Source organism: Rhipicephalus microplus, chromosome 3 (genome assembly GCF_043290135.1).
Source record: "Rhipicephalus microplus isolate Deutch F79 chromosome 3, USDA_Rmic, whole genome shotgun sequence".
In the NCBI taxonomy this organism is placed as follows: Eukaryota; Metazoa; Arthropoda; class Arachnida; order Ixodida; family Ixodidae; genus Rhipicephalus; species Rhipicephalus microplus.
The window spans coordinates 273,830,851-273,846,535 of record NC_134702.1 but is presented as its reverse complement, the minus strand read 5'-3'; the positions used below and the strand labels follow the sequence as shown (position 1 = coordinate 273,846,535).

General features: G+C 47.8%; 1 protein-coding gene across 1 annotated transcript in view; it reads left to right on the top strand.

Annotated features, from left to right (window-relative positions):
* LOC119159804 (4-pyridoxate dehydrogenase) overlaps positions 1–15,685 on the top strand; it is a 238,775-nt gene that overhangs the window by 83,083 nt on the left and 140,007 nt on the right. Inside the window, exon 3 of the mRNA XM_075891024.1 lies at positions 5,400–5,589. Coding sequence (XP_075747139.1) covers positions 5,400–5,589 — 190 coding nt within the window. The remainder of the gene's footprint in view (positions 1–5,399; positions 5,590–15,685) is intronic.

Here is a 15,685-nt window from a genome sequence, read left to right as displayed (position 1 = left end):
ATCTCTGCTCTAGGCTCGTCTCATTTCTTAGGGAGTTTAGATGGTTCCAAAATTTTGCAGCTACCATTCTATCTTTTTTATGTACTTGTGCCAGCCACTGAGCTCCCTTCCTTCTAATCTTTTCATTGATCAGAAGGGATGCATCCCTTCTACAGCTTAGAAAGGTTGCCAATTTTCTTTCAACATCATCTGTCGGTTCACCCCGCTGCTTAGCATGTCTGTGTTCCCTAGAGGCTTCCTGACGTTTTGCTATGGCTCTCTTAACTTCCTCATCCCACCAACTATTGGGTTTGTGTCTTCTTTTCCGGTGTGACTTGCCACGCGTCTTAGCAAGCTCTAGCTCAAAGAGTCTAATTAGATTCGTGTATGTCCACACTGTCTTATTATTCTCCGTGATTACTTTCTCAATGTGTTTAGTGGCTATTTCAATTTGCCTTTCTGGATAAAAATTTTCCTGTAGTTGCTCATCTTGTCTCCTTCCCACTTTCACTCCTCTTCCAAAACTTAGCTTGATACGTTTGTGATCGCTACCCAGACTTCTGGAGCCACCTTCATCTATGTGCATTCTCCTGAGCTTATCATACATCCTATGTGACATCAGTGCATAATCTATCGTCGACTGAAGCCTTCCTACCTCCCATGTTATTTGCCCTTCACACTTCTCGGTACTGTTGCAAATGATCAAATCAAGCCTTTCACACATATCCATGATCATTTTGCCTGTCGGGTCGGTATACCCATCTATATCTTCTATGTGCGCATTCATGTCTCCTAGTATAATTATCTCGCACTCTCTTCCTAACTCCTGAATGTCCTTTGATATACACTCTACCATTGTCTGGTTTTTCTCTCTGGCCTTTGCTCCCGTCCACAAGTACACGAAATCAAGGAGTGTCATTTGACCTGCGGCTTTTCCTTTTAGCCATAAATGTTCCTTGCACTCCTGCTTGACCTTTTGCCAGTCTGTACTTTTATGAATGAATGCCCCAATACCACCCCCCTTTCTGCTGCCTTCTGTTCTATTACAATATTCCCACGCGTAGTCCGAATTGTTCGGAGGTTGTGCCATATCCCTGAGATGTGTTTCTACAAAACCGTATACCATCGGCCTCTCTTCCCTTAGCTGTTCTTCTATCTCTTCCCACTTCAGCCTGTTCCTACCTCCCTGCATGTTAATATACCCTATGTCTGAATTGACTCGGCGCTCGTGGCTATGTCTATTTATGCCCTGGACTCTACCTATCTTAGATATTGGTGTCACTTTAAAATCGTACCTGTCCATACCACCTGTTGAAGAGTCTCCCTGGTTGTTTTCCTCGTTACTAGCTATCCTGCACCCCGAAGGGCTCGCTTGCCCCCCAAAAAAGCTACTGCGCGTCCTGCAAGTCGCCAACCCACCTCATGACCTAGCCGCCCATCGAAGTGAATTCTGTCTCGTTGAAAACCCCCCCACCTATGCACCTCTCTGTTTATTTCCACCACCTCAAAGCCTTTCTCTCGACTCATCCGCCCGATCTCTTGGTTTGCGTTGACCACCGCTCTTTGAAGGTTGCTATCACGCACCAGTACCTCCGGTATCGTGCATATCACAACCTGTACCTTAGGAGAAGTGGCGCGCATGTCATCGACGCCTTTCGCCAGTGTGGATGCTAGTCCTGCTGCATCTCCATTTAAGACATCGTTTAAACTACCTGAAATTATCACTAGGTTTCGTCTATCAGCTGTCGTTTTGAGCTTTGCGCTCGCTTGCCTCATGACTGCTTCCAGCTTGCGTCCTGGGAACGCCCCTACTGCAACCCTCTTGTCACCTCTTACCCTCTCTTTGATGGCTTCCGTGGATCGATTTAAATTCGAGTCCCCGGTGATTATCACATGCAACGACTTTTCAGCTGGAGCGTTCTGCACCTGGGGGCTACTTGCACCTGTGTCGCCGGCTGCTTTGTTCCCTCCCTGCCCCACCACTACCTCGCTGAAGCTGGGCCTTGCGACAGTTGAACCGGCTAAACCTGTTTTTTCCAAACTTGCTTGCTTCTTTTTCTCCACCGTCCTGGTTGCCGGTTCCCTACTGTTCTCTCGGTAGGTCGCTTCTTTTTTCAGCTTCGCTAGCGCTTCCTCGGCGGACTTCAGTCTTTCTCCCATTGCCCTCGTTTTCTCTTGCTCTGTCGCCAACTCAGTCTCGAGCTTGGCGATTCTCATCAGCAGTTCACTCTGGGCAACCATCATTTTCTCCATTTTTTCCTCGACCTCACATTGCTTACACTTCGCGTCAGCCTCTTCTCCATCCGCTTCTACGCTTGGGTCCACTTTCAAATCCACTCCACATCCTGAACACTTTACAGTCTTTTTAACCATGTCTTTCTGACACCAATTGTCCCTATACTCGATAATTACTAAACTCGAGCCCTGCGCTACGAGAAAAAAAAGTCCAAGTTCTACTACAAAAGTTTGCGTGTTCAATGTACGCGCACCTCCCCCACGGGGTGGCAAAAAAAACCAACAAAAAAATTCAAACACACACACCCGCACTAACTAATAAATACCTGGTGACTGGCCCCCGAAAAAGCCGTACCATAAAATAAGTGCTACGAAGATTTCAACCACTGCCTTATAATTATAAAGACAAGCTCAAAACATGCAAAAACACTTATCTGCGCAGTCGATCCGGAGCGCTCAAAAAACACGTCCATCCACCTTGACAGCCCGAACTGAACTGAACATACAGGGGACGGTACCGCCATCTTGTGAACACTGCAAGAACTAAACTAGAGGTGGCTACATACAGGCTACAGGGGACGCACGGCCCACGCCCTAAGGAGCTTCGCCCCTAAAAAATAAAAAATGTCGATCACTAGCAGGCTTCTAGCAACCATGCCTTGTCCGAAACACTGCATCAACGAATTCCAACGAGTACCTCGAGCGGCACTATTTTTCTACATTTTTTTGGCATCTGCCGGCAAAACACAAGCTTATCCATCAGGACGTGGACACATCAAGTGCAAACTTTGGACTTCGCTAATGTAACAGGATGTCCTCATCAGGAATGGAGTGTCCACATAGAACAAGTAGCTCCTGTTTGTCCAGCTCACCCTACTTTCAGTAGTCTCGCTACAGTTTACTACTGTTAATGTGCTATAGGTTATCAGTTAAGGGTCATGGTATGGCAATGGCTGACTTCACAAACCTGAATAGAAAAAACGCGTGCAATTAACGTTCAACAAGCAATAAATTGTGTCACATATCCACTCAATGAGTGGATATGTGACACAAATGTGTATTGATCTATTATATAAATACACAATTGTGTATTTATCTTACAATGTTTCGCATTCATTATTGGGTTACATCAAAAATCAATTCACCCGTTTTGTTACTGAAGAAATCAAATCAGAGGTTTTTTATCGAGAACCGCCAAATGAAGTGTACACATGTACATAACATGGGTACACAAAGTACTACATGTACTGCTGGTTCATTACTGTTGAATTCAGACTACATCATTTCCTGCAAAACTAGTTCTCATTAAGAAAGCGTTTGATTTTCCCTTTCTTATAATGCTAACTTTAGAGCGTGCTTTTATATTTGTGCTTAAGAAAATTGTGTTAGCCTTTCACAACGAAAGCTGTATATGACTAGGCAAAACGAAAAACCACTCGCCACGAGAAACGGTAAATGCCCCCATTGGTCTATCATTCAGCTACGTCATTGCGTCGCACACAAGAGCGTGCCATTTGCCACGGTATCTTGAAGTGAAGCCCTCACGCGTGGAACCTACGTTAGAGCGGAAACTATGCTATCAATAGCACTGCAGAATTCGCTGCTGCGTACACGGATCATCTGCTCAAGGTGAGAACTCTGTCTAACGAACAGCCTTGCGAGGGTCAACTAACGCCTGCACCGAATGTTTTCGAGTGCAACGGCAAACTTGTTTTAGTAGCGGCCCAATCGACAGGGCTCCCGGATGGCCAACGAGCACGTCGATGGCACCGACCACATTGCTAGTGATAAAGTGAAACTGTGTATATATATATTCTGGCTCGTCATCTGTGATTTTAGTTATACGATGAATAATTAGTTGGGGAGTTTGTTTTTTGTTTCAATAAACTTGCCTTTCTCTAGCATCTACAAGTATGCAGATACAGTTTCCGAACCGTCGCAGGGTCACATCGACCATGCAGCTCTCGTCCTGAAACTAATTGGAATTTCGAACACGCCACACAACGTCTGTGTAGTGATCGTGTTCGTGGCAAATAATCCTCATTCTGCTTTTCTTAACAGAGCGTTTTACAAACAATTACATTTTTTTCTCTGTGGTGATTGAGTGATGCGCCATGCAGGAGCACTGCTATGTGCCTCTGACAACTATCCTAACCATCTTAGGATATTTTTTTCTGCAGTGGATCACAAGTGACAGTGAACATAATCACTGAATAATGGCGTTTTGGCATTCGAAAACGTTGCATGAGATGATTACTGCAGGGCTGCTGTTATATTTGCTGCTTTGAGAGTCAATCGACTGTTGATAGCATCTACTAGAAATGTAAACTGGTATGAAATTACCAAATTTCAGATAATCATGCTCGGACTGTAGGCAAGGGCGTCTGCAGGATTCTGCATTGAGGGCGCAAGCTCGTGTAGTATCGCAGTAAAGGGGATCCTAAGTGGCAGGGGCTGGTGTGGCTGAGAGAGGGGGCTGTTCACGCCTTGTAACCCCTGGCCCATGCAAATGACTGCAATATGTCGCAGAAAGGTTGGTTCAGTGAGAGCGATATCACAAAGTAGTTCATAATCATAGCTCACAGAGCCGCAGCTTGGAGTCAGAATATAAAACATATAAAAAACGCGGATACTTTTTGGGGTAGCCTTGTTTTGTTTTGCCTCTGTGCGCCCTTTCAATTGATAGCCGGCATTTGTACTGCCTAGTTTTCTTTTCAAGTTCATATCCTTTTTTTTAATTTTGATGATGAGCTTAAAGAAATATTTTTAAACAGGTCACACTGACAGGTTTATAGTCGTGGTGTTACCACGACTCGCCAGCGACTTTCGTTAGTTAAGAGCTACAAAACGGAAACAACTGCTACTACTATTACTACTACTGCGGTGATTACTACTAACTGCCACAACAGCAACAACGATGACGCGAACAACAAAGAAATTTGGTGAAACATGGAAGAACTTCCGTACCCACCATCATTGTCAGATGTGCGCACTGAAGCACAGCTACCTCAACACATACGCTCAGGTGTGTAAACCTTACACGACCAATACAGAGGATAACTTACTATAATATTGTACCGGATAAAGGCGCTGAAGGAAATCTGTAAGCATGCATGCACTTAATTCACTTGTTCTCTATTAGGACTGACTGAGCCTGCACTCTGCCTTTTATCCAATGCACGCAGAAACCTGTATGGACCCAGGGTAAAGTTCTGGGTGGCAGCAGCGTGCTTAACTTTATGATCTACAACCGAGGTAACCGGCGCGACTATGATACCTGGGCTGCAGGCGGCGCCACGGGATGGTCTTACGACGAGGTCCTGCCCTATTTCAAGAAATCTGAAGACAACACGAATGGCAGCTACGTCGCTAACGGTATGTGTTTTTTGCATGTGTTGTTAGAAAAAACTTGGGCAGCGTTGAATTGTAAAGTGCCATAGGAGGGCACGTGTGACTCAATTAAGGAAGACTTCACGGACAGTAAAACAGCGCCCCAGCGTCTTATCCACGCAAAATATTTGACGTAGCAGCCTGGTTCCTCATTACACGGGCAGCCTAACCGCGGTTACTCTTACCGGGGGTTGCACTCACTCAGACAATGCTTACATCATTTGTTATATCTGCCGGACCTACAGGGGCATTCCGTTAGCAGTTAAAAGCATGACAATGCATGTGCGACGTGATTGCTTGCGTACAGGATTTATTTCCAGAGCAACGTTACTTAGGGAATTCGCGTTCGTCAAGCGAAGATTTGTGGATGCGAGACACAGATGTTATGTCACAAAAAATGTATAACAGACTAATGTTGTCACGCGCTTGTCAAAAAGAAAGACAATGACAGTTGTGCATGTGTCATGAAGTACAATGAAATGGATGAAAATAAGAACTCTCTTGCGCATTCTATAAAAAGAACCTACCTGCTTCTGGTGTCTGAATTACTGCGGCAAGACCTCTGTTTTGACGTCGTGACACTGGAGGAGGTGCTGGAGCCTACAACCTGATGCAGGACAGTCTTGCTCGGACCCTTTCACCTAGTCCAAAGACTCTGCCCCTCATCACGACTCCAGTGCACCGATTCAGCCGGCGCCTACCAGGCCTAAGTCCAGAGTCCGCACCTGTTCCGCCTCTTTCCAGCATGGCAGCTCCTACGATACCCATGGTTATCCCGCCACCACAGAACACTCTTTCCTCGCAAGTAACTCTTGAACATCCTCGCGTTCCTGAAGCTTTTTATGGGGAAGAGTAGGAGGATGTCGAGGACTGGCTCGAACAGTTCGAATGGGTCGCTGTATCTAACCATTGGAGCGAACAGCACAAACTTCGCCGTGCATATTTCGCACTGGAAGATAGCGCTGGCACGTGGTATGAGAACCGCGAGGCTACATACCAATCTCGGGAAGACTTTCGTCGAAAGCTCCTCGCTACATTTTTGAACTCGAACCGACGGGCTCGCGCACAGCGATTGAGGCCCGCATGCATAACCCAATAAAACAGCCGCCATGTACGCAGAGGGCATGATCCGTCTGTTTCGACGAGCTTAACCTGGCATGCCCGAGGCGAAGAAGGTGCGTCACCTAATGCAGGGTGTTAAGGAACAGGTGTTTCCGGGCCTCGTACGAAATCCAACTACAACAGTAGAAGAATTCATAAGAGAGGCGACAGTCGTCGAGCACGTACTGCAACAACGACGCCGACACTTTGACCGCCTGCAGAACCACTCGGCAGTAATTGCTGAAGCTCAAAACACTGCCGTATGCGAAAGTTCCCTGTGACAAATGATTAGGGAAATACTGCGTGATGAACTTCGGGCCCTCTGCGTTCCCCCTGCCTATTCGCCAGTCGCATCTGTTGCCGAAATCGTCCGCGAGGAGTTGAGGCAAGCCATAACACCACCCACGCCAAGTCCTGAGCCACATCCAGCGAGCTACGCTGATGTGGTCCGTCGCCCTCCACCGACATTTGTGGCGACGCCCTTCCAGCCACGACCCGCTGCCGCACCTTGGTGCAACGGGATTCTACGAGACGACCACCAGTGCGCCGAACTGACTTGTGGCGCATGGCCGACCGTCGACCTATTTGCTACCGCTTCAGAGAACCCGGTCACATTGCCCGCTATTGCCGTCACGGTAATTCTGGGCTCGGGAACTTTTCTCGTCCCGCTTCTTTCCGCTCCGAAGACCGTCGTGCCCACGATGCCGATCAACTATCGCCTGCCCAAGCAACCCCACCGCGTCGCTGCCAATCTCCATCACCTGCGCGTCCCCGTGGCTTCCCTCAGAGCTACGCGGACGTCACCAGAGGCCGTTCACCTAGACCGCGCCGAGGAAACTAACTGATGCGACCTCGGGGGACAAGGTTGCCAATCGTCGAGACACTAAAACGTTCTCCCAATCATCGCAAGAAGGTATGACGACAACGACGATGAATACGACGACGAATATTAATGCCGATGAAGTTGTACGTGTCAATATGAGCGTTCTCATTGACGGACATCACGTTACAGCACTGGTCGACACTGGCGCCAACTTCTCAATCATTCGACAAGAGCTCGCCGACCGCCTTAGAAAGGTCAAGACACCGCGGACAGGGCCGCACATAAGGATTGCTGGTGGTCAGCTGATGACACCCACGGGTAAATGCACCACTAGACTTCGCATCGAAGATTTTAGCTTCGTGGCCACTTTCGTCCTGTTGCCAGACTGCTGTAAAGAGTTATTTTGGGTATGGATTTTCTTCAAGATCATGGCGCTGTTATCAACACACCTCAACGTTTTGCGCACATCCTTATGCCGGCAGCAGCCGTGAAGAACCACGCAGCCGTTTGCGAATAGCCGAAGATGTGACACTCCCACCGAGATCCCGCTGCCTTGTGTCAGTGTCCAGTGGGTGTCCATGCTATAAAGATGTGATAGCGGAGCACATAGTCGCTCTTTTGTTCACGCAAGGCATTTCCATTGCGAGGGGCGTCCTGACGCTTACTGGTGGACAGGCAGAAGTGCTCCTCACAAACTTCAGCAACGAGTGCCGTCAAATCCAGAAGGATGCCGAATTTGCCGACTACGACGATGTAGACCAAGCCGGGAATTGTTTTACCTTGCAACCAGATGACGCGGCTGTCCCCGCCTCAACAACATTGACGGTGGATATCTGCTCTACGCTACCGCCCTCTGATAGGAAGCGCCTGCTTGAACTTATACACCAATTCGAAGACTGCTTTTCGCGTACGTCAAAGGTCCAGCAAACACCATTGACCAAGCATCGCATCATTACTGACGACAACACGCGACCGATTCGGCAAAACCCCTAACGTGTGGCTCCGAAAGAGTGCGAGGAGCATCAGAAGCAAGTACACAAGATGCTCGCTGATGACGTCATACAGCCTTCGAAAAGTCCTCGGGCGTCCCCCATGGTTTTGGTCAAGAAAAAAGACGGCAGCTTGCGCTTCTGTATTGATTATCGCAAGTTGAACCAAGTCACAAAGAATGACGTCTATCCACTGCCCCGCATAAACGATTCACTCGATCTGCTGCGTCATGCGCGCTATTTTTCTTCAATTGACCTCCGAAGCGGCTACTGGCAGATAGAAGTCGACGAGAGAGATTGTGAAAAAACGGCCTTCGTGACGCCCGGCGGCCTATACAAATTTAAGGTGCTTCCTTTTGGGCTGTGCTCGGCGCCAGCCACTTTTCAGCGTCTCATGGACACCGTACTATCAGGCCTGAAGTGGCAAACATGCTTGGTCTATCTGGACGATGTTATTGTACTCTCAGCAACATTCGAGGAACATCTCAGCCAGCCGTTTATTCACCGTCCTCCAAGCCGTACGTTCGGCCGGTCTTACTTTAAAACCAGAAAAATGTCATTTTAGTTTTAACGAACTCAGCTTCCTAGGCCACGTCGTCAGTCACGAGGGTCTTCGACTTGACCCGGCCAAAATAGAAGCCGTAGCGCAATTTCCTGCACCACACGACAAAAAGGCCGTGAGACGCTTTTTAGGGTTGTGCGCCTATTACCGGCAATTTATCGGGGACGTTTCGTCTATTGCGGCGCCCTTTACACGACTCAAACGTGAGGACGTCCCCTTTTTTTGGGATGAACAACGGCAAATGGCGTTCAATGAACTACGAAAACGCCTGCAAACACCTCCAGTTCTCGCGCACTTCGACTAGGAAGCCCCTACACCACTTCACACTGACACCAGCAATGTAGGTCTGGGTGCCGTTCTGGTGCAGTGGCAAGACGGCTGTGAAAGAGTAATAGCCTACGCCAGCAGAACTCTCTCGCACGGAGGAGAACTACTCGTCTACCGAGAAGGAATGTCTCGCCGTGGTGTGGGCGGTCATTATATTTCGCCCATATTTGTACGGCCACTCCTTGAAGGTGTTTAGCGACCATCACTCTTTGTGCTGGCTCACCAACCTTAAAGATCCATCTGGCCGTTTGGCGCGCTGGAGCATAATGCTTCAAGAGTTCGACATCACCATCGTCTATAAATCTGGGAAGCGGCACACCGACGCCGACTGTCTCTCACGGTCGCCAGTGGATACTGTCCCTCGTGATGACGAAAACATCGACGCGGCTTTCTTGGGAGTTGTCGACACGGCCACTATTGCATGGGAGCAGCGCAGGGACCCCGAGCTGTTACCACCCATTGAATATATAGAAGGAAGACGTAAGGACGTGCCGCAGTTATTTGCCAGAGGACTGCCATCTTTTTGCTTGCGAAACAATGTTCTCTATAAGAAAAACTTCTCACCAACCGGCAACCCACACTTGCTGGTCGTGCCTGCCTCTCTTCGAAAAGAAATTATAGAAGCGTGCCATGATGATGCAACTTTTGCTCATCTAGACTACACCCGAACATTGTGCCGACTACGATGCCAGTACTACTGGACAAAGTTACCCGCTGCTGTTAACAACCACGTGTGAACAGCAGCGGGTAACTTTGGCCAGTAGTACTTGCATCGTAGTTAACCATCACGTGTGAAGGGCGGGATCGACGAGGAGGAAGAAGTACGTTCGGGCATCATTCTGCCTTGAACAACTTTTGTTTTTTCTTAAACTGTCAAACTTCCTGACTCTTTCTGAACAAGTGGAACGGAAGACGTCACCCTCCGGGATGGGGGACCATCCATCCAACGAGACAGCCGGCCCTAGCCGTTTGCATAAGGATGGACCGATTGTGGGTGACCGCGTTGGCGCATCTGCTCCTTGTGATGATTCTACCGAGAGCTCATCATTGGAAGAGATGGAATCGGAACCCGACTTCAGGACATTCCATACCCGCCGGTTGAAAATAAGCTTCGCAGGACGTCATCAACGGCGGAGCCACAACCGGCTCTAGACAAAGACAAGCGATGTTTCACTATTTCATATGTACCCATCTCTACATCAAAGAACCTCAACTCACTAAACAGGCAGTCGTTGGCTAATTATTTCGAACGAGTTTCACCTGCTCAAGGGAATGAAATTCGCATAAATAGCAGAAAAAACAGTGTCAGTTGATGTGACAAACAAAATTATTCTTGACAGACTGAAGGCCGTCACGCAGCTCGGAAGTATTTCAGTTCGCGCGTTCCTCGCTCATGCGAAAGGAACAACGACTGGCGTGATAAATGACGTCGACGCTGATATCACAGACGCTGACCTCCAGAATCTTGTGACGTCGACAGCCAGAATCGTGACCATACGCCACTTCGGGCAGTCTCGATGCATCAAACTAGTATTTGATTCTGAGACTCTGCCCCCTAGCGTGAAGGTTGGATACCTGGGACATACCGTGCGCCCTTACGTGCCACGGCGTTTGCAGTGTCACAAGTGCTGCAAGTTGGGACACGTCAGCGCAGTGTACAAAAGTGAGACAGCTTGCCAGCGGTGCGGCGGGTCTCATAAGATGGAAAACTGCGATACTGCTGTTCCATTAAAATGCCCAAACTGCTCTGGTGCACATGAAGCAACGTCGAAGGAGTGCCCGAAGATCAAAGAAGAAATTCATGTTCTGAGGGAGATGGTCAGAAACAACTCGACACATAGAGAGGCTGTCACGTCCATCCGCCGACACAGACGTCGTCCAAAACATAGGCACCAACGAAAGCATATTGGACATAGGAGTGATGCATCACCATCAGCAACAGATGAACATACGCGTGCGCATTATAAGGCCGCTACACCCTTGTTGTACGCATCACGTGCCAGGGATGCAAAAAGTGGACCAACGCCCACGTTGCATGCCAATGCTTCAGATACTGAGTGGCCTTCGCTACCGACCGGAGCAATAAAAAAGACCACATCATGAGCTGCAAATTCAAAGAGGGAGGAAAGTGATAGGCAAGACACTGAGAAGAACCAAACTATGCTGAAGCATCTACTAAAATCCATTCGTGTTATTCTCAACGAGCTACACACGCCAGGTGCGAAAACAGCAGTGCAGATCCTCAACATGCTGGAACCGCTACTGCTGGCCCTTCCATAAACAATATGGCGACTTTCTTCGATGAACGTGTGCGCACCTCTGCTATAATGCAGTGGAACGCACGAGGTTTGCGAAGCCTATTGTCTGACTTTCGACAACGAATGTTTAAATACAAATTTTTGTTGGTTGTAATATGTGAGCCGAATATAATGTCGTCATTTCGAAATTCCGGATACTTCACTTTGCGGTGACGCGATGATCGGACTGCGAGCAAAGTAATTATATGCGTACGTCTAGATTCAACGTACGTGAGCCATGCCGTGGCTTTTCATGCTTCTAACGACTATATTTGCCTATCTATAAAGCACAAGGAACGTTCAATATCAATCATTGGTGGATACATTCCTCCTAGAAGCAACGTGGACTGTTCCCATATTTTGTCTGTGCTCCCAGCTTGCCCTGGGCCACATGTATTAGTTGGGGATTTTAATGCACATCATCCCAGGTGGGGTTCTGCCTCAATGAACACACGCGGTAGGGACATTGCCAATTTTGTGCTCAATCAGGGCCTGATGTCCATTAACGATGGCTCACCTACTTACCTCCGTGGCGCATCGTACAGCAGCTGTCTTGTGATGTTTGTGAGCAGAAGTCTCTTGCCTACCACCTGTTGGTTCGTAGACGTTGAAACACATGTAAGTGACCAACTCCCTACATATATACAGCTAAAAGGATTCCGTCGTTTACCTCCCCTGCCTGTGAAAAGCGTAGACTGGCCAGGATTCCAAGCTTCCGTAACTGCTCAATGCGGGAACATTCATTCTATATCTGAAATAGAAAGCCTCATTGCATCAGCCTAAACAACGCATACGAAACATGTGAATGTGTCGTTAGAAGATCACAACTTGATGCACAATATGGATACCTTCGTGCAATCCGTCGCCTGGCAGAGAGGAAATACAGGAGGACGAAATCACCATCTGACTTATCTACAGCACGCCAAGCACAACGACATGTATTGCGACACCTCGATAAGCTCGATAGGCAATGGTGGAGGGTATTTTCTGGCTCTCTTTATCCCAGAAAACCCCGGTCTCGAATATCGCAAACTGTCCGAAGCCTTCAGACGCCCACTCAACACTTGTTTTTTTTTCCGAGCTTTGGCTCTAAAGCAAGGTCGACCTGAAGTTGAGGTTGCAGAAGATTACTGCCACTTACTCGTAGGTATGTCCTCCTCACCGATATCACCTTCGTGTTTAGCCTCACCGCCATCGAGCGACGATCGCCTCGGCTTACCATTCACAACGCACGAACTCGACGCTGCGATTTCTGCGTCCTGACGGTCGTCCGCACGAGGGCCTGATGGAATTACTTATTCGGCTCTATATCTCCTCAGCCAGGAAGCAAGGCAGGCTCTCTTGTCGTTCTACAACTCTACGTGGGAAACATCGACAGTCTCGGAGAGTTGGAAGTGCAGCCGCATAGTGGCCTTACTGAAACCAGGCAAGTGTTCACACAAGTTGTCTTATTATAGACCCATTGCCTTAGCCAGTTGCAGCGGTAAATTGATGGAACGCATGGTGCTGGCAAGATTTTAATGGCTACTGGAGAATGATGTCGGCTTACCAGATTTTGTAAATGGCTTCCGTAGAGGTCGATCATCTATAGACGGTGTTGTAGATCTAGTTTCTTCTGTTGAAAAGGAAAGACAACGTCGGAGATTGGTAGGGGCCATTTTTTTTACATATAAAGGGCGCGTAAGATAGCGTCTACCATGAGGCCATTCTTGACGCACTTGAAGACATCGGCGTAGGTGGCCGACTACACGCATGGATAGTGAGCTATCTCGGAGAACTTACCATTTTTATGTCGAAATCTGACGGTGACACGACCAGGTACCTCGTAAGCCGTGGAGTTCCGCTAGGCGCGGTCCTGAGCCCCATGCTTTTTAACATAGCACTCATTGGCCTTGAAGCTGAGCTTCCCGACGTTGTCAGAATCAGTGCGTATGTGGACGACATATCCATATGGGCATCTGGAGTAACGCGACCACAACTGCAAGCAAGGCTACAACAAGGCACATCAATAACATCTAAGTACTTACGTCGTCAGGGCCTGGAACTTTCAATAGCAAAATGTGCTGCATTGGCATTTACGAAGAAATTAATGTCGCGGTACCCAATCTTCGCTCACGGAGCAGTGATTCCCACGGTCAAGCACCACCGCTATTTAGGGGTCGTCATTGATTGCAACCTGTCCTGGTCAAAACATGTGACTGTGCTGCGAAACAAACTAATCAGTTTTGTCTATGTTCTTCGTGTTATAGCAGGACTGAGATGGGGCTCTTCAGAGAAAATTCTTCTGCAATTATACAAGGCATTGTTTGTGGGCTATATACAGTACAGCTCACCTGAACTTTTTATATTGCCCTCAAGCAACTCACCTTGGCACATTTAGATGACCGACACAGCGACTCTGTGCACATTTACACCGATGGATCCGTAACTTCATCCGCCTCACCTGCAGCCTTCGTGATCCCTCAACTCGGTATTTCCCGACAGTACAAATTAGATCATAGGTCATTTTCGACAGCTGCAGAACTTTTTGCTATACAAGAAGCCATAAAATTTGTGAACGACCAAGCACCGCGTAAATAGACGATTCTGTCTGATGCAAAATCAGCGCTTCAAGCTATCCATTCTTGCTCAAAAAGAGGCCAAATTTACGAGTTAGTCTTTCGAATCTTCCAAGCATTTGGCCTAACACACAGGAGTGGTCATTTGATTACACTCCAATGGATTCCTGGACACTGCAGCCTGGTTGGCAACGAAACAGCCGGTAGCGAAGCAAGAATGGCAGTATACAGCGCTCCTCTGTACGTCAAAGTACCGTATTCGCGAAGTGACGTCAACAAATTGTTGAGATCACTCATGCGCGAATGCGCTGTCACTTACTGGTCCTTACCAGATCACCGGAACAAGCGCCTGCGGGAAATAGACCCCGGTATGACTTTTAGTCTTCCAGATAAAATCAGCCGAAGACATGCTAATATACTGCACGGAATTCGCCTGAGCGTCGCCTTCACTCGCCACTGCACCCACCTAATCGGCCGTGCGGACACCCCGAATTGTGAACGCTGCCAAGTGCGCGAAACGATAGCTCACATACTTTACAAGTCTGGGTCACAAGTGTGCGGCAACTCATCCCCGCTCATCGCGACGAGTTCACCCCCCTCCTCGCTTTCATGTCAGTAGAAGTGGAGTTGGCGTATGCGCAGTGAGGGTGATCACGCCCCACACCGCAATGAACTCCTTCATACGCTGCTTTGCATCTAATGCCCTTTCAGTCAGGGTGTGTACAAATGGAGGCGCCAAATTAAACGGCACGTCACGCATCATGTGTTTCCTCAAATTACTTGAAACTTGGTATGCGCATTCGCGCTGGCTTCCTGAGTGTACATGTAGTGAATATTTACCTTCATTATGCTGCGTATTGCTGCAAAGGATAACTTTGTTGGATACACTACTATGTTCGACGATTGTTCAACGTGATGCATTTCAAGTCCACCGTGAAAAGTTTTTTTTTCCTTCGGTGGGAACAAATACAGCAAAAAACCAAACTTTGCATGCATTTTGGGCCTGATTGCGGATTTTTTAATGCAACAACTGAACATAACACGGCCCAGAATGTTTAATTAGTTACGCATTCATTAGCATTTATTACCAGAACTCACATGAAAGAACGTTTTCCTTCAGTTTCTTACTTGCAGAATTTCTTGAAACTATGCTACGTGAATTTGACGCCTTTCCAACAGCGCATCGTAATTCGTGACTGAAGGGGCTAAATAAGGTTCAACGAAACAGTAATATTCGCCATATTTGTGACAGAATACAAAGCACTTGTAAGCACAAGCTTTTGATATAAGTCGGTGACTCCAACGTAGACATTGTGGACCTCTGGACCTAGCTTTACCCTCTCATCATGATTCACTTCTTCGAGATGCGCGCTTCGTTGTCATTTGTCTAGAAAACATTTTCTTGACCTAACAAAAACACAAAT